The sequence below is a fragment of the Aquila chrysaetos genome, chromosome 22 (genome assembly GCF_900496995.4).
Source record: "Aquila chrysaetos chrysaetos chromosome 22, bAquChr1.4, whole genome shotgun sequence".
NCBI lineage: Eukaryota > Metazoa > Chordata > Aves > Accipitriformes > Accipitridae > Aquila > Aquila chrysaetos.
The window spans coordinates 15,421,093-15,445,065 of NC_044025.1; the positions used below are offsets into that span (position 1 = coordinate 15,421,093).

Here is a 23,973-nt window from a genome sequence, read left to right on the forward strand (position 1 = left end):
GGGACAGAGCCTTCCTCCCCCACAGCTCTCCTGTGGCCTTGGGAGGGCAGAGCCCTCCTCATCCTCCCAGGCACCTCAGGGCTGAGCTGTGCTCCTGGCCCTCTTAATTAGCAAGCAATTAACTCAGGGTCAAGCTGGGCAGCAGCTGGTCCCACCTGTGGCAGCCCAGCCGAGCTGGGAGCGTGGCACATCACCCGGGGCTGGATGGGGTCGATGGGAGCTGGTAGCCAGCCCCGGGCACAGCAAGCTGGGGGACACCGGGAAGGGAACCACGGAGTAACGGTGTAGGGTGCGTAGCCTGGCTTTGCTCCAGTATGGCCAAAAATTAAAAGCCTCCTTGTCCAGGCAGGCAGCCCCAGGGGTGTGGGCAGGCAGGCAGCCCACAGCTCTCCCCTTTGCAGCCCCCTCTCCTCCGTCCAACGGCTCCTGCCGCACCGCACATCGTTTGTCACTCCGACAGGTTCAAACAAACCCGGCTGGGATTAATTAGACTCCGTCTTCGTTTCCTCCAGCGCTTTGCAGGGGCCAGGCTGCGGAAGGCGGTGGGGAGGCAGCAGACAGGCAGGCAGGCAGGCTCTGGCAGGCAAGGACCGGCTAATAGGGCAGGGGGGAGAAGGCAAGCGGGGATCCCCCCGGGCCCCCCCAAATCTCTGCCCCAGTGCTAACACAGTCAGGGCTGGATGCCGTCCCAGCCGACGGCAGGCCCCATCCCGGGAGCACGAGGCCGCGGGCGGCTGCGCAGCGTGGCCGGATCCAGGACTAGACGGCTGCTGCCACCTCGTGCACAGAGGGCTGCTCCCACACCCCCCCTCTTCCTCCCCAAATCCCCCCAAAAGATGGGCCCAAAAGCCCCCAAAGGCAGACGGGACCCCTGGGTGGGGAGGACTGGATCCTGCCAGCGAGGAGAGAAACAGGCAACAACCAGCAAGTAAAACCAGAGCCCCCCGATTTATTAGCAGTTGGTTCAACAGGACCTTACACCAGCACCCGGGAGCCTCTCCCAACACATCCCCGCGGAGGGGCAGAGAGGAGGTGCAGCCCCCCGCGGTCCCACGCACAGCAACAGGGGCTCCTGCAAAAATAACCGGGTGGGAAGCCCCGCTGCCAGCGGGGCCCCTCCATCACCCAGGGTGAAACACTGCGTTCCCCCCCCACTGCCCTGGCCCCGCTCCGGAGGCGAGGGCAGCATCCCAGGTACCACATCCACCTCCGGCGGCAACCGCTGCCATCCCGCACCCTGCGGAGCAGCTCCATCCGAGGGGAAATTTGGGCCTTTATCCTGGTAAACCCACGATGGCTCAGTCTCGTTTGCCGGCCCCGGCAGCAAAACCCAGGGGACACGGCAGGGCGCGGGAGAGGCAGAGCCGGGGCTGCAGCTCTGTACGGCACCACCGGTATAAAGACACATCGCCGGCCGGGAAACCGTCCCCCATTTCCCCACTGACCTTCGTCCACATCACATGTAACAACCAAAGAGACCACGTAAAACCCTCGGGGTTTAGGTACAAATTCTGGCACCGAAGAAAAACAACCCCCTGCAAAATGGGAACCAAACCAACCCCACCCCCCACCCCAACATTATTAAAATACTTTCGCTTTTAATATTCAAGAGGTTTGAAGTTTCAGCAGCCTTCCAATTGCCGTTATCCCAACGTCCACCCTGTCCCCGAGGGCCGGCTCTCCTCCGTGCCAGGGGACGCCGGACACCGCTCGGCTTTACCACAGGAAACACCACGCGTGTACAAGATCGCAGGGTGGGCTTGGGGGGACGGGAGCGTGCCGGGGAGCGTGCCGGGGCCAGCACACCAGGGCCAGCACACCGGCCCCTTCTCCTGCTCGGTCACGGTCCCACCGCGCTGCCCACGGATGGGGAGCAAGAGGTTGAGGAGCTTGAAAATGAACGGAGATGACAAAAGAAATCATGCCCGAGTCTCTGAAAGAAAAATCCATCTTGTTCGCAGCTTTTCCAATAGGTGTCGGGGGAATCCAGCAAACTCTCCTGTTTCCTGCCATGGGGCTGATGGCAGGAATAGGTCTGGGTCCCTCTGTGCTTTGGGTCTCCACCAGCTCCGTTCCTCTGCTCCAGCTCAGCAAAGTCACCTCCAGCGTGCCCAGAGCAGCTCCTCCACCCTCGGACCAGGAGGTGAGGGACGGCTCTGCTGCAGCCCTCAGACCCAGGGGAGTTGGAGCCCGTTTTGGGCAAAGAAAGGGGGAATTTGTGCCACTTCCCCATGTCGGAGCGGGGCAGGAAGGGACCTCACCGACAGGCCCAGAAATTAAAAGGGAAAAATAAAATGAAAGAGAAACGGGTATGGGGTACGCAGCGCAGGGATCGCAGAGTCAGGCCGCTGCTCGGGCAGCCTCCGGCACAGCCCTCCGCTCCTGGGGGTCCCCTCCAAGGCAGCGGCCGGGTATTGCTGAAGAAGGTCCCGCTGGGTGCAGGGGTCGGCCCCGCTCAGGTATTGCTGGGTGGGCAGCGGGCGGCAGCTACCTGGTGCTCTGCAGCTCCTCCCGCAGCCAGGTGGGCAGCGTCTGCCCCATTTTGTACAGGAGCTTAGAGAGCTCTATGTTGTGGTCCCTGTAATAGTCCCGCAGGAAGGCGCGCGACTGCAACGGGAGAACAGAAAGGAGGGTCAGGAGGACCAGCCCCGAGCCCACCGCCCCGGCACAGCGCCCTGGCCCCGCTCGGGACCGTCCCAGGAGGCTTTCTGCATACTCACATCCGAATCCATCTCGGGGTACTTCCTTCCTTTGCTCTTTCCCAAGCATTTCGTTTTCCCTCCATCCAGAAGCTGACACCAAAATCCCTTCTTTGGATCGAACCTGTAAAGTGAGAGCTCTGCCTCACCCCTCTTGTCCCCGCACACCTTCCACAGGCAAGCATGCTGCCCAACAAGCCCCGCTGCTGCCCAGCCCTGCACAGGGGCACTTCTCCACCTCTTTTTAATCCGCAGCCCAGCTAACATCTCGTTATTGACCCCCTGGTACAACAGGTTCCCCGTGCAGCCGCACAATAAGCAGCCTGCCAAGGTTCATTCATCACTGCATCGCCCTGCTGAGGGAGCACGGGGGTTGATGTGGGTTTATTATTTTCTGCAGCACCTTCAGCCCTGGATGGCCTCAAGAGCCCCACAGCACCTGGGTGCAGACTCAGAGTGGCCACGTATATAGGCAAGCCCTGCGCAGAGGTAAATTATTATTTTTCTAGGAGCTCTGGAGGCTCCTGCTTCCCACGGTGGGCTTTAATGTCTGGAAGGCTCAGAGCAAGCTGACACCTGTGGAGGTGCCACACGGCCAGCACCAAGAGCTGCTCTCTGCAGTGCGTGCACGAGGAGCCGAGGTGCCAGGGCTCAGCACTGTCACGTGCGGCACAAATGCATGCCTGAACTCTGCTCCAGGAGCCCAGAGCTGCTCCTGAGCTGCCCAGAGTGACACCACCATCCCTGGTGCGGTGTCTGGATAAGCATGGCAAAGCGGGGTGCTTGTTTGAACACTATTTCTGATTGCAGCTACCCCAGTGTAGGCTGCAGCAATGAGGAGCTGCTGTTCGGCCTCAGGGGAAACCCTGGTCTCATCAACACCAGCAGCAGCTCTGCGGTGAGCCCCAGGGCTGGGGGCTGCCTCGGAACAGCGCTGGGTGTCCCCAGGGCCAACCCACTGCACTGGGAGCAACAGCAGGTTGGAGGAAGGAGAAGCTCAGGGAAGGACTCACGCCAGGGTCTTGTGATAATCGATGAAGTTGGTCACGCCGAGAAATTTCTGGACCGTCTCCATCACTTTGGCAGGTTCCGTTCGGAGCAGCTTGCCATCCAGGACCAGGATCTGCAAGGAGCAAGGCAGGGCGGTGAGGTGCCGCTGGCTCCCAGCCCTGCTCTCCTGGGATGCAACAACTCCTTCACCACACCTTTTGCCATCTTGGAGCCAAATTTGCCACCAGCCCGTGCAGGGTCTCCTTTTGAATGCTAACATGCCCCTGTGTTCACTTACACTGGGTGTTGGAAAATGAAATGCAAATAGAAGTCAGGGCCAGGATCCATCCAAGACAACATCAGAGCTTCGGCTCAGCACTGCCCAACCCACGGCCAGCCAGGATTGCATTACAGCAATTACACCAGCAGCAGACAACTAATAGACTTTATAAGGTTAAATGATGGTGGAAAAATCATTCAGGGACTGAGCCTGTAGACGGCCAGCAGTGCTCCACTGTGCGGGTCACAGCAGGGCTGGCATCCAGCCCCCATTTCCCCTGGAGGCAGCTTGAACCATGGGCAGCTTTGCCTGCTATTTTTGTCCTGCTTCGATGCCGTGGTGACACCAGTCAGGGCAGCCCCATGGGGTTTTGTGGCCAAGAGTGCCCCTGCACAGTCACCCACAGCCCTCCACCCTGCGGCTTCCTTTCAACCCTGCTTTGCCAGAGGACTGGCACAAGGACATCTTCGTGCATTATTCGTCACCAGCCTCACACTACAAGGGTTTCCTTCTTCCACAATATCTCCCCTCTGCCCCTTCTCCAAGTACTTTTACTCTTCCCCCCATGGTTTTTAGGGTATAAGAAAAGCAGCTCCCACGGGAGCACCCTCACAGCCGACTTTGGACCCAAGCTCTCTTCCTGCCACATCCTTGCTTGGGTAAGGGGGGCTCCCCAGGGTGCTGCCACTGCAGGAGTGGGGTGCTCCCATCCCTACCTGGTTGGCATGGTAGCTGTTCAGCCAGCGCTCGATGTGGGTGGCGTACCAGCCTGGCACCAGGCAGCGGTTCTGCAGGGTTCGGAGCTTCGGAGCAGCCTCGGGTCCAGCCGTTATCACCTCGTGGAAGGTGTATTTCAGGGCGACTGGGTCGTCATGAGCTCGCTGGTGCTGTCAGGCACGAGCGAGGCAGGTTTGTTCCTGGGGCAACCCAAATCCTGGGCTGCCCACGAGGCGCTGCGGCTCCCAGGCCACCATGCCGTGTGCTCACGTGTCTTGTTCAGCCAAAAAGTGCAGCGCCCACAGCCACCCCACCTCCCAAACCAAACTGTCAGAGGGAAGCCCCTGACCCAAGGGAAGGTGGAAGGCTCACACCGCCCCACAGGGCTGCCCAAGCCAGGGAAGAGGCAGAGGCAGGCGGCTCACCTGATACCAGGAGTAGGCTCGATCTGCAGGGTTGATGAGGATGGTGATGACTTTGGCCTTGGAGAGCAGGGCTGCGGCTCGCCGGGGAGCCACTTCTGAGTCAAAGTAGTTGGCACTTTTCTCGAAGTAGAAATCAGACGTGGTGTTGGAGGGGATGGGGAAGAACTCCATGTACCTGGGGGAAGCACAGCGTGAGGTGGGCGGATGGGCACCATGAGATGTCCCTGGCAGCCCCCCTTGCAGGTGACATCTCAAACATTCTGTACCAAGCACTAACCCTGCAGAGTCCCCCCAGTCTGAAATGCTGCCTGGGGCTCCACAATCCCCTCTAGCCATTCTGGAAGGCCAGGCCTCACCAGATTCCCCAGGGGGTAGCAGATGCACATAAGCCCAGCTTCTGCCAAGGGCACTTCTGAGTCCTGACAAGTGTCCTTTGCCTTAGGGACAACATCTCAGGGATAAACCACGGTGGTATGATGGCCTGAAGGTACAGGGCAGAGCCCGTGCGGGATTCGTCCCACCCTGCAGCACCCAAATGCCCCCTGCCAAGAGGCCGGCAGTTGCAAGGCTGACGGGAAACCCCATGGCACTGCTGCTCCTGTTCCCAAAGGAACCGACACTCCCAGCTTAGCCCCCGCAGCACAGAGACCTACCAGTCGATGCCCTTGTGATAGTTGTGTCCGTTGAAGAACTGTATCTCCTCAAAGGTCTCTGAGCTGGGGTAGTTGCTGCTCAGGTCTGGGTGCATCCCCAAGAAGAGATAAAGTGCAGTCGTTCCTTCGGACAGACAGAAAGCGAGAGCTGACTTGGGCCAAACCTCCCTCTGGGCTCTGCTTCAGGGCAGGACGGCTGAGAGAGGTTTTTTGGGGGTGTGGGTGGGACCTGGCAAGCCTGCCGGCATGCTCACAGCACTGAGGGTGAAGGGAAGCACCTGTTTTTTGAGGCCCGATGATAAGAAGCTTTGGGAATCGGTCACAGGTCTTTTCTTTGGACCAAATGTCTTTGTGCCGTTTGTCTTCACAGGGATCCTGAAACACAGGGAGGGGAGGATTATAGACAGGGCAACCTGGATGGGACCGCACACCACTGCTCAGCCCCCTCCAGCCCGAGCAGACACGCAGGGAGGCCATACCGCTCAGCGAGCAGGGCAAAGACTGGGGTTATTTCCAGCTCTACGGGGCAAACTCCTTCCTGGCACTGCACAGAGAACCACAGAGAGGGGAAACACCCGCTGTTCCCCCCATTCCAGGCACAGGAGGTACCTGCCACAATGGGTCCTTCTCCTCGGAGAAGATCTGGAAGTATTTCTGTGCCAGCTGCACAGGTGGCAACGTCTGGAGCTTCAAGTTAGTCCAGGAGTTGAGGAAGCGGACCAGGTGCTTGAAGGTGTACAAGCCCAGGCGGTCGTTGCCGTAATTGGACAGATGGGTCATGAAGATGCTGATCTGAAATGGAGAGGACGGAGCAGGGGTTAGCAGAGCCTCCTCTGGCAGCTGTCCCATGCAGATGGCTCACATCCTGGCTGAGGACATCAGGGACATCTCCCACGGCAGCGCTGGGAGACAGGTCTGCAAGAGATGCCTGTCCGTCTGTCCCCAGGCAGCCAGATGGCAGTACTCACAGGATTGAGGAGCACCGTCAGAAACAGTTCACCGCCGTTGATGATTTTGTCCAGCTCACTGGAGCCACCGGGGTATTCGTTGTAGAAGATGGTGTGCGTGAAGAGACCACAGGTTTGCCGGGGGAGTACCTGGGGCAAGAGAAAGATATGGATGGAGCAGGTGGAGGAGCCAGGGCAATGAAACGGCCACACAGCCTCCTCCAGGCACCCAGGGCTGAGTGCCCTTCTCCTCCCCAATTAAAAAGGGGTCCTCAAGCCCTCAGAAGTCAGGACTAGCTCCACTGCCCCTCACCATCCTCGACTTGAATCCTGCTACCCACAAGGGATCTAGGTGGACAGATGGAGAAGCCAAAAATTGTCCTCACACGAGCTTCCCCCATGCAGGATGAGCAGAGGGCACAGCCCCCTCAAATCAAAGCATCCGAGCTGCCCAGAAACCATCCACCGAGGTCCGGGGATTCGGTGGAGGAGGCAGAGGAGAGAAGCACCAGATATAAAGCCTGGCCACCTACCATGATGCCATTGTGGATGAAGCCACGGCGATAGCGAGCAGGTTTCAGGTGGGGGTACTCCTCCGTGCTCGTCACTTTGATTGACCAAACCTGCTTCCAAGCTTCGTACAACTGCACATGGACGGGGTACACGCCCGAGTGGTGGGGGGCCACAGCATACCCCATATCAGTGGGGATGCCATGCTCCTGCAGAGAAGAGAGCGGGGCGCGAGTGACTGTGAAGACCCCAAAACCACAACGTCCCAAACCAATCTCTGCCCAGCGGACTACCCATTCCCAACTACAAATTGTCTATTTGTGCCTCTGGAGAGCAACCAGGGCAGGGTTGTGCCCACACATCCTCTCCTAACCAGGGCTGTCTCCATGAAAGGGAGCCCAGGAGCAGATGTGCTGGGTGGACACTCGCTCCTCTGCTTCACGTGGACCATCCTCATCCTTGCCATTTCTGCTGTCACCAACAAAACAACAGCAGCAAAGCTTTTCTGTGGAGGATGAGGAGATACATCTATACAGGACTGTAAATTGGTTTATATCAGTAGATATAAAACAGCCTAGAAATTCTGAGCTTGACAACTGCCCGTCCCAAATAGGGATGGTCTGGTCTCTCTCTAATTAAGCACCTCCAATTATCAGACAATGAATTCAAGTTAGCCTGAAGATCCCTCTCTTAGGCCATAGGACCCAATTATTATTACCGGGTCTGGCTTTACTTGTTTGGATTCAAGACAGCTGTGAGAAAACCAGTCAATCACAACATGATCTGGTCTCAATGCTGGCTTTATCAGGGCCACATAAAGAGGATGGACAACTCCTTACCAAGCTGAAGGTCAGAGCCTGCCTTTATAAACCAAACATGTCCCAGACAACTCGGCCTGCAGAGGGAGTTTCCATGAGCCGGAGCCTCCCAGCACACGGCCACCACTCCAGGATCCCACATCATTGCCCAGCACAACATCAAACTGTGCCAGGCTGAGCACCCAACCCGCATCCCCCTGGATTGGACCTCTGCATCCCCCATGGTGCCGGGCCAGTCGGGCACGGCTGCAACGCACAGACGATGTCTCCCCTCAAACAGGCACCAGGGCAGCTCGGTGCCACAGCAGCAAGTTGGCTGGAGCAGATAAATCCTTTTGCTCCAGGTACTAGCCTATAAATGGATTTACCTGCCCAGCTGCAATGTGGGGGACATGACTTAATGTCACCAGGTCCCTTTGCTCCAGCAAGCAGAGACCGTCACCTGGGTCCCCTGGGAAGCCTCTTCGACCCCCTTCTCCCGTCCTCCCCCCACCATGAGCATTCCCACCGGTGGCATCTTACTCACGACAGCGAATTTCTTGTTTAAGGTCATCTGCTCGGCAAGAACCGACTGGTTGTGGAAGAGGTGGGGCTGCATGTGGCTCCACATGTGGGGGAACCACCAGAACTCCCTCACGTAGGACAGCAGCAGGTCGTCGCCTTCGTCCTCAGCATCGGTACCTGCGGGCATGATGCTCGCTGTCACCACCGGGCACACGGAGCCATGTGTGAGCAGCCGGGGCAGAGGGAGGGGGAGCCCCTCTCAGTGACTGGGTGATGGGGGGCAGCAGGGTGGGATGCCCAAGGACCCTCCTGCAGCCCCAATTTCGGCCTCTTTGAGCACTGGTTTGTGCCTTAACACCAGCCATATGGCACCAACACGCAAAGCGATGCCCTTGCCCTCCTCACCCGTGTGGAAGAATTTCCCTGAGTATCCCAGGTTGAAGGTGAAGTTCGGGATGTGGGTGCGCAGCTCGTTCTGCGTGTCGAACAGCGCCTGGGAGAGTGGGAGAGAAAGCAAGATGTCCTCAGCACGTGGCCACAGGGACAGCTGCCACACCAGGGTGAGGACCCATGTCCCTGAGAGCTTCGCAGAGGGGCTCCCACGGGGCCAGGAAAGCTCATCCCTGGAGCATCCCAGAGCAGGTACAAGCACCCAGCCCCACACATCCTCTGCCCACCCAGCCAGGACATCACAGCCGCACCTTGACATCTTCCACCTTCATGCGCGTGCCCTCCTTGCCAACAAAGATGTCGTCAATGTCCACCAGAATGTAGCGGTCAAGGGGCAGGGAGAGCCTCTTGCCCGTCAGGAAGGAGACAGAGTCCACGAAGACGAGCTTGTGCAGCCAGAAGTTGAGGTTGTTGCCAAAAAGCACCCTCTGGATGCCGTCGTGAAGGCCCAGGTCCTGCATCACAGTGGTGTGCAGCGCCGCATCCACGCTCATGTGCGGGATGGACTCGGCTGACTTGGTCTTAGCCAGGAGGACCGGCTCATAAGTGGAGTGGTTGGACTGGAAGACGGTCCAGTCCTCCCCGGGGAGCACGCCCTTCTCCACCTCGCTGGGGCGCGTGATGTACAGCAGGGGCGACTTGGGGTTGATGCTGCAGTCCTTCAGCGCCAGGTTGGAGTGGAGGAAGAGGGGGAAGCCCTTCAGCTGGGCGCTCAGCAGGCTGTTCTCGTTGGCCTGCATGGGGGAAAATGGGGCTAAAGGAGACAGGACGCTGGGGACGAGTGCCCAGACTGGCTGTGCAGGCTGGGGGGACCGTCAGCCATGGCAAGGGGGAAGACGGCTCACCACCCCCCGAGATCCGAGTGCCGGGTCCCCCTCCTTCCTCTCCTGAGCATGGGGTGCCCTTGTCCCCCTCGCACGCTCAATTCTGCTCACATCCAACATGCAAAGCCCCCCCGGGGCTGCGAGCCCTAGGCAGGAGAAGGGCAGGGGGCTGCCGAGCAAAATACCTGCTCGTGCTTGTGGCGAACCCCAGCAAGGGTCACTGCTGGGAAACAGGATGCTAAAAGCAACTGGACTGATCCCAGAGGTGTATTTTTACCCCCAAAACACCCAGGGGCCACACAGCCCTTCCACAGGGAGAGGTTTAAGATGGTGCCTTCTGCTAGAAGCCTGTGCCCCATGCCAGGCTGCAGGCTGGGTCCACACCAACTCAAGCTGCTTGCAGAAAGCAAGGGGAGGGCAAAGCCCCTGCACGGCAGCAGAGCCCCCCGCTTACACCCAGCCTGGCCGTGGGGTCTCGGCTCGCCCTGCACACCCCCTTACCTTGAAGAAGCCAATGATGCCCACGCCATACTCCACACAATATTTGTCCAGTAGCTCCCGATTCCAGGCATCCAGGTTGACATACTTGAGGATGTTCTCGTAGATGATGAGCGCAAAGCGTCCCCGGTCCTTGTCGGTCAGCGTGGGCATGTCCCCCTTCCCCGGGGCAATCTCTGTCCTGTATTTGAAGCGGCTTGACTCCAAAATGGCCACAATCTCCTGGCCAAGCTGGGAGTAGAGACTCTCCACGAAGACCAACACCAAGGGGTCCGTGCGGGAGGAGTCGGCCACCTTGAGGGTCTTCAGCGGCAGCAAGCGGGAAGGGGCGACCTTAGGCTCATCACAGTCCGGCCCCGCCACGTCCCCAGAGGGCTCCAAGCCCCTTTTCCACCCATATAAATAATACGCAGAGACGAAAACACTGAGCAGACAGAAGGCGAAGAGCAGGAGCAACACCACCTGCGGAGAGAGCTGCCGGATACCCCGCCGGGCCCTGGCCAGCACAGTCATCCTTGCATCCGCAGGGCGAGGTGGGGCCCCTCTCCCCTGCCCGCCCCCTCCCCTCGGGAGCCCCGGGGAGGGGAAGAAGCAACCAACCAACCAAAAAAAAAAAAAAATAGGCGAAATAAAATTGAATACTACTAATAAATTAAAATACTAGCAGGCCGCCTGCGCAGGCTCTCTCCCCTCCAGCAGTCCGGCGTCCCTCGCCGTCCGCTTCATGTCACCATGGCAGACGCACCGAGAGTCCCCTCGCCGAGCCGAAATCCCCGCGGCGGCGGCAGCGGCGGCAGCAGCAGCAGCGGCCCCATGGCCTCAGCGGGGCGAGGGGGCGGCGGGCGGCCTTGGCGCAGCTCGTGGCGGGCGGGCAGGCATGGCGGCTCCCCGAGGTGCCCCGGTCCCCCGGCTCCACGCGGCACCCTGCGAGAGAGAGAGAGAAGGCAGGATGAGCGGGGAGGGACGGTGTCGGTACCGACGCCGTCGCTTTTATTTACGCCGGCGCGGCGGCCGTGGCGGATGCCTCGTCGAGCTCGCCGGCGTGCCGGAGCTTGCCGCGAGAGCACCGCGAGCTCCTGACGGTGCCGGGGACGGGGCGGGAGCGCAGCGCGCACGCGTGCCGTGGGATTCCGGCTGCGGCGCGTGCCTGGAGTGCAGCGGCGTCACCGGGGTGCTACGGAGGGGAGCCCCCGGCCCCCCTCGAGTCCCCGTTGCACAAAGCAGCCAGAGAAACAGCCCCGCTCCTCCTGTTCGCCCAGCGGGAGCCAGGCTGCAGCGAGGAGAATGGGGGTGTGGGGGTCCGAGCCCCCCGTCGCCCAGCCCGGCTGGCAGGGAGGGACATGGGCAGCTGGCCAGCTGGGCGGCACGAGGCCGAGCTGGGAGCCGCCAGCCAAGGTCACCGAGACTGGCATGCAGGAGTGCCTACATGGAGCTGAAGAGACCTTGGGAATATTTTTTCCCTTCCCTGTGAAAGAAGTATTTGAAAAAACGAAAAGAAAGGAAAAAAAAGGATGGGCACCGCTTGCTGGGAAGTAAAGCCGCCCCGGCGGGGGGGACACTGATGCGGCCAGTGTGTTTAAGGAAAAAATAAACGTGTTGGCACAGTGGCTCACAGCACTGTCCCCAAACTCACCACCAGCGATGGGGACAAGGGCAGGAGTCCCTGCTCCTCCCCGGGAGAGCTCCCTGTGCCCCACTGGCACCGCAGCTGAGCGCCTGCCCTACAGACACCAGCCGGGCAAGTAAGGGGATTAAACGTGGCCGGCTGAACGGTACCATGGATTAGAGGCTGGGGCTTGGCAGGGTAATCCTGTCATCCCTGCCCTTCCCTGCAGCGAGCCCCGCTCAGGCCCCGCTTCCCAACCCTGCCAGCATGGCACTGCTTTTCCCAGGCCCCCCGCACACGCCACAGCAGCCAGCCTCCATCACTGTCTCCATCACCCACCGGCAACCCCCGCTGCTGGCCGTGCCGGGTACGGCAGAGCACCTGGTTTTATTTATTTGTAATTTATCTCTGTGCACATGGATGATCTCCAGGCAGGACTAAGAGAGGATGAACCTTCACTCCTTGGCCCCCTGAGATGTGTCCTGCCCCAACTCACTCTTTCCTCCCCTCCAGTGGGGCTGGGCCTTCAGCATCCCCAGGAGAACACTCCCGCTGGGGTATCGGAGCAGGGCACTTCTCCAGGTCCGAAAGGAGAAGCGCACGGGGACATTGATTTTAGGGATGTGCCCATACAGAGGGAGGCTCCCCTGCCCGGGTACCATCCCTAGGGATGCAGAGAGCCAGGACCACGTTATCAAGCATCCTAGCCATGCCATCCCACTCTCCCTCCATTTCTTTCATCTTTTAGGAGCGGTGGGTGCTGGCAGTTGCATTCCCATGGTGATGAGCAGGCAAGTGACAGCCAGCGGGTTTGATGCCAAGCCCTGGAGCCGGTGGCCGATGGGCAGGACCGCATGTCCATCCTCGCACCACCCTCCACGAGACAGAGCAGATGGGAACGGGGCCCTGCACCTACATCACCTGCCATTTTCAAGGGGGCTTCATTAGTCCATCCTCTTCTAAGTGCTTTTAATTACAGTACTTAATGATCAGGCTTTGGAGACAGCATCTCCCGGCAGACGCCGGCTGACTCTCCCCGGGGAGGTAGGCTGCCACGTCAAAGCACGAAGGCAACGCCTGCCTGGGCAGGGAGCCAGCGCCGGACCCCCGGAGCAGCCAGGTGTGAGCTGGGACCAGGGCAGGCAGCATCCCGCCCCACAAGCCCGCTGCCGAGGCAGAAAGCAGGCAGGAATCCTGCTCTGCCGGTTCGCTGCCCGAGAAAACCCTGCACGGGGAGGATGCTGAGAGGTTTGGGCTGATGCTGTGGGGTGGGGATGCTCTGGCTCAGGGTTTTCCCCACACGAGTGGGTGCTGGCTGCACGCTGCCCAGCAAACCCCTGCATATCCCCAGCAGCAGTGGGAGAGCTGACAGCTCCGTGCCAGAGAAGAAAGCAGGTTTAGGACCAAGAGCACAAAACAATTTCTCAAGACCAACAGCTTTTCTAAAACAAAAAGGGAAACACGATGGTAAAATAGAAAAAAAAAACCACAAGAGCTGGCAAGGTGACAGCCAGAGTCAAACTTCCTTTTAACCTGATTTTTAGAAGCTGCTCAGGTGCCTTTTAAAACCACAGTAGTTATTTAAAAGGCACCAGCTGGAAATGTCAGCCCGAGTCCAACAGACAGACCTCAGGCCCCCAGAAACACCATACGGCGCCGGCAGGCTCCCATCGCACAGACAGGTGCTCAGCCACAGCCACATGTCAAGGACCGAAGGAGAAAGAGCCCTGGAAAATGCTGTTTTCTGGTGGGTTTCTGAGCAAAGCTGTGGCCCAGGCTCCACTGGAGAAGAGGCTCGGCGAGGAGGCTTAGCCACAGTGCTCTTAATCCGGCCGCCCTGACAAACACAATCAGCATCCGAGCAGCTTTCCTGGCACAGCCGGGAGCCTGGAGCACCCGTGGGGCCGGATCTGATGCCGGGGCAGGCAGGGAGCACAACGGGTGGCCGGGGAAGCCCTTTACTATCAGCACTTCAAATCTGAGACAGCTGCAGGAGGAAGGGGAAAATGGTTTAAAAGCTTGTCTAAATCCACCCCCCGGTGTGGTTTTGGGGCTGTGGTTTCCCCCTGGCCAGAGTTATTGGCCACAAATGCTTCCCAGGGAACCTCTGTACCCCAGAAAAGCAGAGGTGCACCTGAGGGGATGAAACCGTCTCTGTCAGCGGCTTGCAGCACTCTCCCTTTAACCTCCAGTGGGATTTTGCAGGGATGCAACGGGAGGATTAAATATAAGCAAGGAAGTGCAAGCAGACCCAGAGGAGAGAGGAGGGTCGGCGGTCCCAGCAGACGACCACAGCAGGGTTTGATTTATCGGAGGGGGGGATGTGCAATAGGTGCGGCCACAGGTGCAAGCAGTGAAGATCAGGCAGTTCACAAGTCCCAGCTGTCAGATAAACCAACTGCCCCAAGCCCAGGGATGGGAGGTGAGCTCAAAACCACGGGTATGACGTGGCAAGAAATTGCTTATGCATCTCTCTTGCACCAATTTGGAAAGGGCTGCAAGGGAGGGAGCAAGCATCCACCTTCGTGGCGAAGAGACCCCAAGACCTTGCATGTGCAAGGACCCCAACCCCTGACTCTAGTAGCTCACAGACTCCCAACATTTAAGCCACAGAGATGGGGCCACATCCTAAACACCAGAGCCAGATAGGTCACCCCGCTCCTCTCCTGCCAGCACCCTTCGGGTGGGCACCTCTGCTCCTCACTCCTCATCACCGCAGGGAGAGCCCCACCACGCTGGCATGGCTGGGTAATCACCTTGTCACCGCCCCAGCTCCACTTCTCCACGTAAGCCAGCCCTGGGGGTTAAGCCTGGATGGAGGAGGATTTAGAGGCAGGATGCTAAATTGCATTGCCCAGCTCAGCGATTTGCAATCGCTTCTGCTCGCTCCAACGCTTCCCTTCCCGTATCCGACCACTGCAGAGCACGCGGCTGGCTCGGCCCCACCGACGCATCTGCTTCATCTCCCACTTGGACATTTGATGGCAAAAGGCTACTGGAAGATCTAAATTCGGCCAGGCTGAGACCTAGGTCCCCAGCAGGGTGACAGTGCTCAGCCCACCGTGCCTGCTGTCTCTTCCACACCTCACGCATCCTCGCCAGCATCCTCAGTGGTCACTACCCGGTGCCCTGCAGCCCCGGGAATTGCAGACTACCTATAAAGATGCACAAAAGGCAGCTGAATTATTATTAATAGGTTTAAGTTCCCTCTAGAGGGAATCCCCTTCACTCCACTGGTAATATTTAGAGGGCTGAAGATCTAAAACCACTGAGCTAAGCACGTCCTTAGAGAGGAGATTAATGCCACCATATTATTCAAGAGACAACTGTGAGCTTAAGACAGGGGAGCTTGCTTTGAAAATGAAAAAGTAACTGGCATGAAAATCCTGCCTTTAAACACCTACCTCAGCACTGCTGCCTTTATCAACTGAACGGCAGCGACCCAAACTGCGACTGGAAATACCTGCAAGGAGTTGGGAGTACTTTAGGATGGGCCCAAAGAGACACGGACGGAGGCACAAACTCTACGGACATCCAGTTGCCTCCTGCCAGGCTGCAAACCCAGGCTGTCAGGGCAGGGGAGAAAGATGGGAAGCAGACGGAAAGGGGAAAATGAGCAGAAGGACAGAAACGAGCAGAAACGAGCTCATCCCGGCCACCCGCTCTCGCTGAGGCTGCCCGCGCACCACCGGTGCGGTTTTATAATGCCAGATAAGGAGCGTCTTAGCGGTAGATTACACGGGCTGCTTAAGCGCTTTGCAAACAGTAGTTACAACACATCAGGGAGAAAAACACCCTGCTGCTGGCAGGGGGACAGCCCCAGTGCCGCTTTCCTCAGGACACCAGTGCCCAAAAGGTGCAAAATTAAAGGAGGACAACGGCAGCCCCAGCAGCTACCCTTGGGACAGGCAGGAACAGGCAGGGGCAGGCAGCCACTGGCACTGCTCCCACCCCAAACCCACCCAGCTCAGCTTCTCCCCTCCATGCACAGGCTGGATAGGAGCAAACACAAGGGAACACCAGGAAAATTTATCTCCGATTTATTCAAGGTCTGGAGCATTTGCACCCCAGGAAGACTTCAGCAGGAAAATCCTCCCTTTTCCTCAGCACTTTTTTTAAGATCTGATTTATAAAGCCTGACCAGAAATAAGCAGTCGGAGCATCCACCTGGATTGCTGCTGCTGAACCAAGTTTCCCCTCGACACCTCACTCCCCTCTGAAAATAAACCTCTGGCTCCGGCTGCCCACCACCTGCGTAGGAAAGAAACGAAGACGAGTGATGAGCCCAGTGAAAGTGGTCAAAGATCTTCACTTTTAAAAAGTTATTTTTGGCCAAAGCGCCTAGCTCTGGAAGAGATGTTTTTCACCCAGAAAGCCCTGTTAGCACTTCAGTTTTACTGGAAAAGATAAAAGTAATATCTTTCTCAGGTTTTCTTCAAAAAAACAATGATGAAAATGGTTCTTTCCCTGCAGAGGGATGGAAAGGCAAGGTTCAATGTGAGGCAAATCGCTGCAAAGATTTGCTGAATTTTTAGGGGAGAAAAAACCCAAACAAAAAAAACGCACAAGACCCCAAAGAACTGGGTGAAGTTTCTGGAAGTCCATGACTAAAACTTTTTCAGTGGCAGAGCAGCTGGCAAGCCTGACTGATGGGGCTTTTAAGACCAGCTCTAGCAAACCCCATGTCTTAACTCCACTCCCCGAGTGCTACCCCTGCTAACCCCTGTCTCCCAGCCCCTTCCCCAGCCCCAAGGTGCTGCAGCCCCCCAACAGCGAGGCTGTACAGAGGAACCCCCTGGGGACGTCACCCCATTTCTGATCCTTGAGGACGGGTGGCTGCCACCCCCTTTTTCCTCAGCACCCTGATCTGGAAGAGCACCCTGATCTCGAAAAGCACCTCTCCACACACACCCCCCCATCTCTCAACACCCACATGAAATCAGCCTCCTCCATAAACTAGGCCAGCAATTAGCAGCAGTCATTAGCTTTCCTATGCCCCAGGGATGCTGGGCTGGATAACCGACCCCCCAGCACCAATGCTCCCCAACACCATCCCGACCAAACACCCTGACACTCCGCAGCCAGGTTACGGTTCAGGCTGTGCCGCTGCCTCCCCCCAAAAAAGCCAGAGCCCTTTGCAGGTGACTCCTCCTCACGCGTATTTTTTGCCCTTGAATCCTCGGGAACAGCCTCGCTCCAGAGGAAGCGGAGCTGGGGGAATTCTCCCAAACCTTAATTGAAAGAGGCGCTTAACGAGGAGAGTTTCTTTTGTCTGTTAATTGAAACAGGTTCTTACTGACAAAACTCTCCATGAATTTTAAGTGGGTTCGCAGGGGGGGGAAAATCCACTCAATGAATCGGGTTTTCCTGCTTTGAAATGTGCCATGTCGGTTCCTGTGGCTCTCCAAGCGCCTGAGAGCCTTTCTGGATAAGCAGGGCCTGAATTCCAAGTATTTTAAAAAGAAAAAGGATGAGGGGAAAATAATCTCAAGTGAATTTTTACATTTTGCTGGAGCAGCAGCCTGTGCTCTCACCAACTGGTCGCACAAGGACTCCTACCCAAAAAAACACTGACTGAAAACCCCTCAACACCACCTTTTGCTGCCTCCAACACTTTGCTTGGCCAGATTTTCCCTGCAGAGATGCTGGTCCTGCCGTGAGCGCAAGGGTGACGCTTGATCATGGAGAGCAGCAATTCCCCCCCCATGGCCATGGCAGCACTGCAAGCCCCACGGGACAGGCCAGCTGCTTTGTTTTCTTGACAGCTTCCCATTACGGGGAATGTGAAGTCGGAGTCGGTAGGAGAGCAGGTCCACCCCGCCACAGAAGAACTGCCAGCTGTTCTGGGGAGCGCAGGCTGCCCTGCTGAGTGCTAACCTGGCCCCAAAAACAGCACTTTTGCAAAGCAGCATCCATAAAACCACAGCATGAACCAGCTCATGGAGAGCAACTGACGCCCCGGCACCCGCATTCAGGAGAAATCCCTGCAAGGATGGAGCATTGCACGAGCTGCCCCCTCCTCCCAGGGGCTCCCAAGGATGCTCCTGCCAGATTGCATCCATCCTGCCTGATGCCCTGACGCTTTGCTGAGCTGCAGGTGACCTCCGCCTCCCTGCAGTCTGCCAGGACAGACCTCTCCAGGAGCCCAGAGCACCTAAGGGGCTGGGTGATCGCAGCCGGTATGGAATTAGAAGGTAAGCGCCTGCTGTGAGCACGAGCATGCTCCGGCGACGGCTCCTGGGCTGGCAGGTCCTTTGGGGAAGGGCCGGGCAGTGCACACTGACGCACGGGTGGGATGCTCCCAGGGCCAGCAGCTCCAAGGTCATGGCCGGGCCAGGCGGAGGTCAGATCTTTTATTAGACCAACGGACACAGTTGGAAAAACCGACACGTTTTGAGCACGCAGGCATTCCTCGGGTCCAAGAGCACATCTGTTTTTTCCTAAAGGTATTAGTTAGGCTAATAAAAGACATTACCTCTGCACGCAAACTTTGCCACCCTTAAAAAGTACCAGAGGCTGCAATGCTCACCAGCCCAGGGGACATGCAGAGAGCAGGAACAGGTGCAGCGTACAGGAGACACTTGGAAGATCTATTTTGTTTTCACCCTCTAAGACACTGCTGGTAAAGCCCACGCTTGCCCCCGGCAAACGCACCATCGGGGCTGCTGGCACCCGAGCTGCCTCTTGCCTCCCCTGTTTCCAGATCACGAACCAAGTGGCACGTCCACAGGAAGCCTGTTGCTTTAGTTTACCTGCTCCCAGGCTACAGCATCAGCCCTGTCCTCTCCTTCTCCTCTGCAGGGGCTCCAAGCAAAGCAAATGCTTGAGGAACCAACCTCTGATGCCCCACCTGCACCTCCATCCCAGCGCCGCACCGCCTGTCCCACGCACGCCAGCTCATGCTTTCAGCCGGTGAGAGCTAACAAACCACCGGTAACATCCGCTGCTTCACATCCCACCGCCCAGCTGGGCCAGGGGACCGCACCACTCCTGGCCTCTCTACCTGGGGACGTTCCCCACTCAGGTGGGCTCCCACGTTCCCACCCAGCCATCAGGCAAAGCATCGCCATCCTGGGTACCACGCACAGCCTCCCTCCCTCCCAGCCTTGATCCCACCCTCCGATGTAAATCCATGAGGCCAGCAGTGCACCAGCACAGCCAAGGGATGGATCGAGGCTGGTGGAGGAGATATAAAATGGCCTGAGCCATACGTTTAGACTTCAGGCATCGATAGCATTTTGCAGCTGTATTTCAGGACTGTGCCATTAACACTTCTTAACGCATCCCTTTTTTTTAAGCTGCTAACACTGCTTCAGGCTCCAAGCCCTGGGGCTGCAGGGCTGTATAAGGCTGTGAAGAAGCAGAGGGTGGTCAAAAGGGAAGGGGGATACTCAGCAAGATGCTGACAAGTAGCTGGAAGGCATTTGGGTTTTGCCGAGGCCGAGGCCAAGGCACTGGAGGCAGAGCCAAGAGAGCAGCAGGCTACCCCAAGGAGCAGGGACACCCTGGGGGCTGTCATTTTTCCGGACCATACACAGAGCTGTCGGGGGAGACGCACACCTCCCCACACAGCAGAGGGAGCCTAGAGGTACACCCCTCGCTATACATTCAACCCTCAACATGCTCAAGCCCAGACAGAAAACACTTCTTCCCGGCTTTACATCAGTGATGAGATTTCCACGATGCTTGGGGTTCCCTGCCAGAAGGGGGACAACAGGGCAGAGCCTCTGGGAGAGAGTCTCAGTCTCTCCAAGACAACCTGCATCTCCACGGCTTTGGACCAGACCAAACTCCGGGCATGCCCCTCGCACAAATACCAGGACAGCTCCTCCCGGGATATCCCACATTTAGGGATCTCTTGACCTTCCTAAAGCCCTCCAGGAAGGCTCGTGCCACCTGAAGGTAGCGCTGAGGATCTCGTCCCCTTCCCCGGGCAGAGGGCTGCAGCAAGGTCCTGCTGCTTTTGGGGAGGATGCAGCAACCCAGGCGCTCCCAACCCCAGCCCCCTCGCCACCCGGCCGGCAGTCACGTGTGGGATTTACGGCTCGATATTGATTCGTCTTCTGCAAGCTCTGCCATTACAGTCGGTGACTTTTGCAGGAAAACAACATGAATCATAAGCTACAGGCCGCCCTCTCCCCGCATCCGCGCTGTGTGACTCACCAAGCCCTTCCAGGGGTCCCGGTGCGAGGGCTGCCCTGCTCCTCCGCACCTGGGGACGGGCGCAGAGGCGGGGTGCAGGGGGCACCATCTCCCGTAGGCACTTGGGGACCGAGGTGTCACAGCCCCTGAGGTTTGCGAGGTGGTCTTCAAGAAAGCAGCGTCACGATTTCCCTCCACCCTGGTCTTCCTTCCCCTGTCGCAGGCTCCAAAGCCACCGGCATGCATGTGATGATAGCACATTATAAAAACGCACAAAGCAATGCCACCACCTTGGCCAAAAACACCTAAGGAAGCCAGGCACAGTCCTGAGGCCCTGAAGTGCCTTCAAGAGCAGGGCTGGAAACATGGGTGAGATAGAGTGGAACTCCAGCCCTCCGTGGCCATGAAGCAATCCTGATATATAGGAACTTAGTATCTTGCTTCTCCCTCTGCCTTAAGTCCTCACCTCACTCTAGCAGGCTTGACCTCAACAGCCAAAAATAAAAAAAACAACTCAATAAGGTACATCTAGGAGGTGAAATTCCGCAAAATCCTTTTTAAGCAAAGCCCTCCACGACCCTGCCCCAGAGCATGAACAGCCAAGAGAGCAGCTCCACCTCCAGCGCCTGGCCAGAAGCCCCCGAGACGGGATGCTCAGTGGGACCACAGCCCTCTGTCCCTAGCTCAGGCACACAGAGATACCCCTAAAATCAAACCTGGTTATAAAAGACTGCAGGCGGAGAGGGGCAGGCGGTGCCGGTGACACTCTGCAGCAGGGACACACTCAGCCGTGCCATACTTCACCATGACATGCTACTGAAAAAAATATTAATCATTCCCTCTTCGTTCCAGCCTAGTTTTTGACTTGTGAGGCGTCTTTTTTCTTCTGTTTAAATTACCACCAACAGTGCATTAAATATGTCCTGTTCTAGAGTACTGACAGCGCTGTACAGAAAGAAAAGGGGAAGAAAACCCAAAACAACCTGTAATAAAAAGTCTGCTTGGCTGGGATGGGTTTTCCATCCCCACCCAAACACAACCAGACCAGACCCATCAGCTTCCCAAAGGCGCAGGAAGCAGGAAAGGCTTCGCGTGCGTGAGCTTTACCGCCAGCATCTGTGCCCCGTGCCGGCAGCTCCAGGTCAGAAGGGAGGAATTTGGGGGCTGCAGCCAGCAGGGTGGCACAGCATGCACCGGGGCTGGGCGAGGTGACCGTGCGGGGTGGCTTGGGGACAGGCAGGACGGCACCGCGGGAGGTCCTGGCTTCCCCGCACCCATGCACAGATGCTCCAGGCATGGAGGGGTGTCGGGAAACACGAGCATCGCCATTGCTTTCGCCATCCTTGCTGAAAAGGAGCACTGACATGGGTAAAGGGAAGATGCTCGGCCATCCCGCCAGAGGCCAGCGAGGTTGGGGTTTTTTCCTGCCGTATAAAGCCCCACACGTTTTTTCTATTGTTTAATTTCCTTCTTCTCCACCCACGGCAAGTTCACTTAGAAGCAAGGAACTTATTTCCTACTGAATTCGTCCTGGTTGTTTTATTTGGAAAAGGACGACTTCCTCGGCCGCGGTCCCCGTGCGCAGCCGAATGGAGCAGGCACAGGGCTGCTCGCCTCCCCATCTGCGCCAGCCCAGCCCCGGTAAAAAACACTATCAAGATTAAAGTAACAAAGATGCTGCTTTGCTGCAGGAAGAGCCGCTGTTTCAAGGCTGTCGGTGACAAAGGGGCATTACAAGGCGCTGGCTTCCCAACCCTGCGAGCACCGGTAGCGGGAAGAAGACCAGCCCCAGGCTGAGCTGCAGCAGCAGCAGCCGGCTGGGACGGCGGGAAGGGAGAGCCCCGGCGTTGGGATGCGATCGCAGTGCTGGGAGCGAGCACCGGGCTCGATGGGAAGCAAAGCCTTCCAGGCGAAGCCGAAAGGTAGCCACGGCTTCTGCATCGCCGGGCATCAGGGGCTGCCCCCATAAGCAGGGGACAGCCTGCCTGTGCAGCGGTGGAGGCAAAAAAACAAAAGACTTGGGGGAAATTATAAATACGGTTATGCAGGAGAGGCCCAGGAGTTCACCGGTGGCTGGGTAAATGCTCGGACCTCTTCCAGGAGGGGTGATAAGGTGCTTTACGGGGACCCCAGCCAGACCGGCCAAGCCCTGCCGCGGGGAAGGCGCGCACCATCAAACCGGCTCTCGGCCGCACCGCCCCGATCTCCTTCAACCCCTTATTATTTTTAACTAACGCCACTCACGCTCCTCCAGAGCGGGGACGCTTTAGGCCTGGCACCCCACGCCCTCGGTGCCCGTGCTGCAGCTCGGCCCCGACTTCCCCAGCGGCAGCCGGCAGCCCTGCCCGCTGCACCGCGCTGCCCGACGCCGAGGTGGGACGCCCGGGCAGCGGCGGGGCGAGGGCACCCCCGACCACCCCTCCGGGCTTCGTCTCCTCCTCCAGAGCCCCCCCCCACACGCCGTGCAGCGCACCGGAGGAGGGATGGGTGGGAAGATACGGGGTGGGGGGGGGTGGAATATGAGGCCCGATGGAGCCTCGGGGCGAGGTGGGCTCCGGCGCCGGACCCCTCGCTCCGCCCCGGGCAGGCCCCGCCGGACCCCCGGCCCCGACCGGCTCCTCCCGAGGGGGTCCGGGCACCGCGGGGACCTTGCCGAGGGGATGGGAGGGAGGGCGCGGGGGGAAGCCGCTGTGCCCGCGAGTTGGGGTGGGGGAGACGGCGAGAAGGGCGGCGGGGCCCGGTTCCCCCGCCCCAGCTCCCCGCCCCAGCCCGACCCGGCGGCGGTGCAAAGGCCCGGCGGGTCCCGGCCCGCGCTACCGGCCGCCCTTTGTCTGCGCCGCCGCCGCCGCCTCCTCCTCCTCCTCCTCCTCCTCCTCTCCTCCCGCCCCGGTCAGCCCCTACCTGCCTGCCCGGCCGGGCCGGCGCCGCTCCGCCAGGCCGCCACCACCGCCGCCGCCGCCCGCGCCTCTCCGCTCGGCTCCGCTGGGCCCGGCCCCGCTCGGCGCGTCCCGCCCGCCGCCCCGGCCAGGCACCGCCTCCCCCTCCGCCCGGCCCGGCACGGCACGGCACGGCCCCCCCTCCCCGGCACGGGCCCCGGCCCCGGCCCCGGGAGCGCCGCCTGCCCCGGGGAGGGCGCCGGGTGGCGGCAGAGCCCGAAAACGGGGGCGGAGGGGGGGCCGGGGAGGGCCGCGTGTGTGTCCCCTGCCCAGCACAGCTGCCTGGTCCTCAGCCCCCCGAGACGAGAGCCCCGTCGGGGCACGGGGGATGAGCATGAGCCGTGCGATCGTCTCCCGACGGGAGGGCTCCTGCCATCCCCCGGGGCCTGGGGCACCGGCGATGATCTACCCGGCGATGCTCCCACCAGGTCCCTGCTCTCCACGGCTGTTCCCCCGCGGGGTGTCCCGAAGGATAAGGCCCAGGCAGCAGGTTTGGTGTAACTGGGGTGCCAGGCTGACGTCTCCTAGAAAGAGTCCTTTTGTCTTTCTCCCAGCTTGCGTGCACACGCGCGCGCCCTTCGTGTCAGTTTTTTGAAGCCAGTTAAGCCTGAGGTTGTCCCCATCCTCCTCCCCAGCCGCAGAACCCGTGTGTGATTTCGGAGCGCCGGTACCTCACATCGTTTCAGCTTTTCCACCCTGACTCCAAGACAAGCTCAAGGTACGCATCCGAGTCACAGGCTGGCTGCCCCCTGACCTGCAACGCACACACACAAAATTCCCTTCATTCCTCAGAGAGGGGAAAAACAAGCTTAACACGGCTCAGCCGCTCCGCTCCTGCCCCTGCCCTCCTCATGGAGGCTGCCGGGGGCTCTGCCGGTGTGCGGAGATACTCTCCGGTCCAGGGGAAGGGAGCCCACGTTAATCGCCAGCAAGAGCCGCCCGGGCCCGTCTCACCGCCTGTGTGAGAAGGGATG

The 23,973-nt window shown here is 59.0% G+C and overlaps 1 protein-coding gene across 1 annotated transcript; it reads right to left on the minus strand.

The window, feature by feature from the left end:
* Nucleotides 1-929: 929 nt before the first annotated feature.
* NDST1 (N-deacetylase and N-sulfotransferase 1) lies at nucleotides 930-23,015 on the minus strand. Its single transcript, XM_029998196.1, has 15 exons — nucleotides 22,965-23,015; nucleotides 10,319-11,239; nucleotides 9,245-9,727; nucleotides 8,949-9,036; nucleotides 8,566-8,720; nucleotides 7,245-7,430; nucleotides 6,733-6,861; nucleotides 6,374-6,556; nucleotides 6,043-6,139; nucleotides 5,765-5,888; nucleotides 5,112-5,286; nucleotides 4,686-4,856; nucleotides 3,713-3,822; nucleotides 2,721-2,823; nucleotides 930-2,607 (listed from the first exon to the last, which is right to left on the minus strand). The coding sequence occupies exons 2-15, from the start codon at nucleotides 10,826-10,828 to the stop codon at nucleotides 2,488-2,490; spliced, it is 2,634 nt and encodes an 877-aa protein (XP_029854056.1). The 5' UTR covers nucleotides 10,829-11,239; nucleotides 22,965-23,015; the 3' UTR covers nucleotides 930-2,487.
* Nucleotides 23,016-23,973: the final 958 nt, after the last annotated feature.

Bases quoted from the DNA above. Each gene is read 5' to 3' on its own strand.
- NDST1 (XM_029998196.1), bottom strand. From the start codon at position 10,828: ATGACTGTGCTGGCCAGGGCCCGGCGGGGTATCCGGCAGCTCTCTCCG. The intron at 6,862-7,244 runs GTAGGTGGCCAG...CTCTTGCCCCAG, and splicing joins TCATCCACAATGGCATCATG to GTACTCCCCCGGCAAACCTG. The intron at 5,287-5,764 runs GTAGGTCTCTGT...TGCTTCCCCCAG, and splicing joins TATCACAAGGGCATCGACTG to GTACATGGAGTTCTTCCCCA.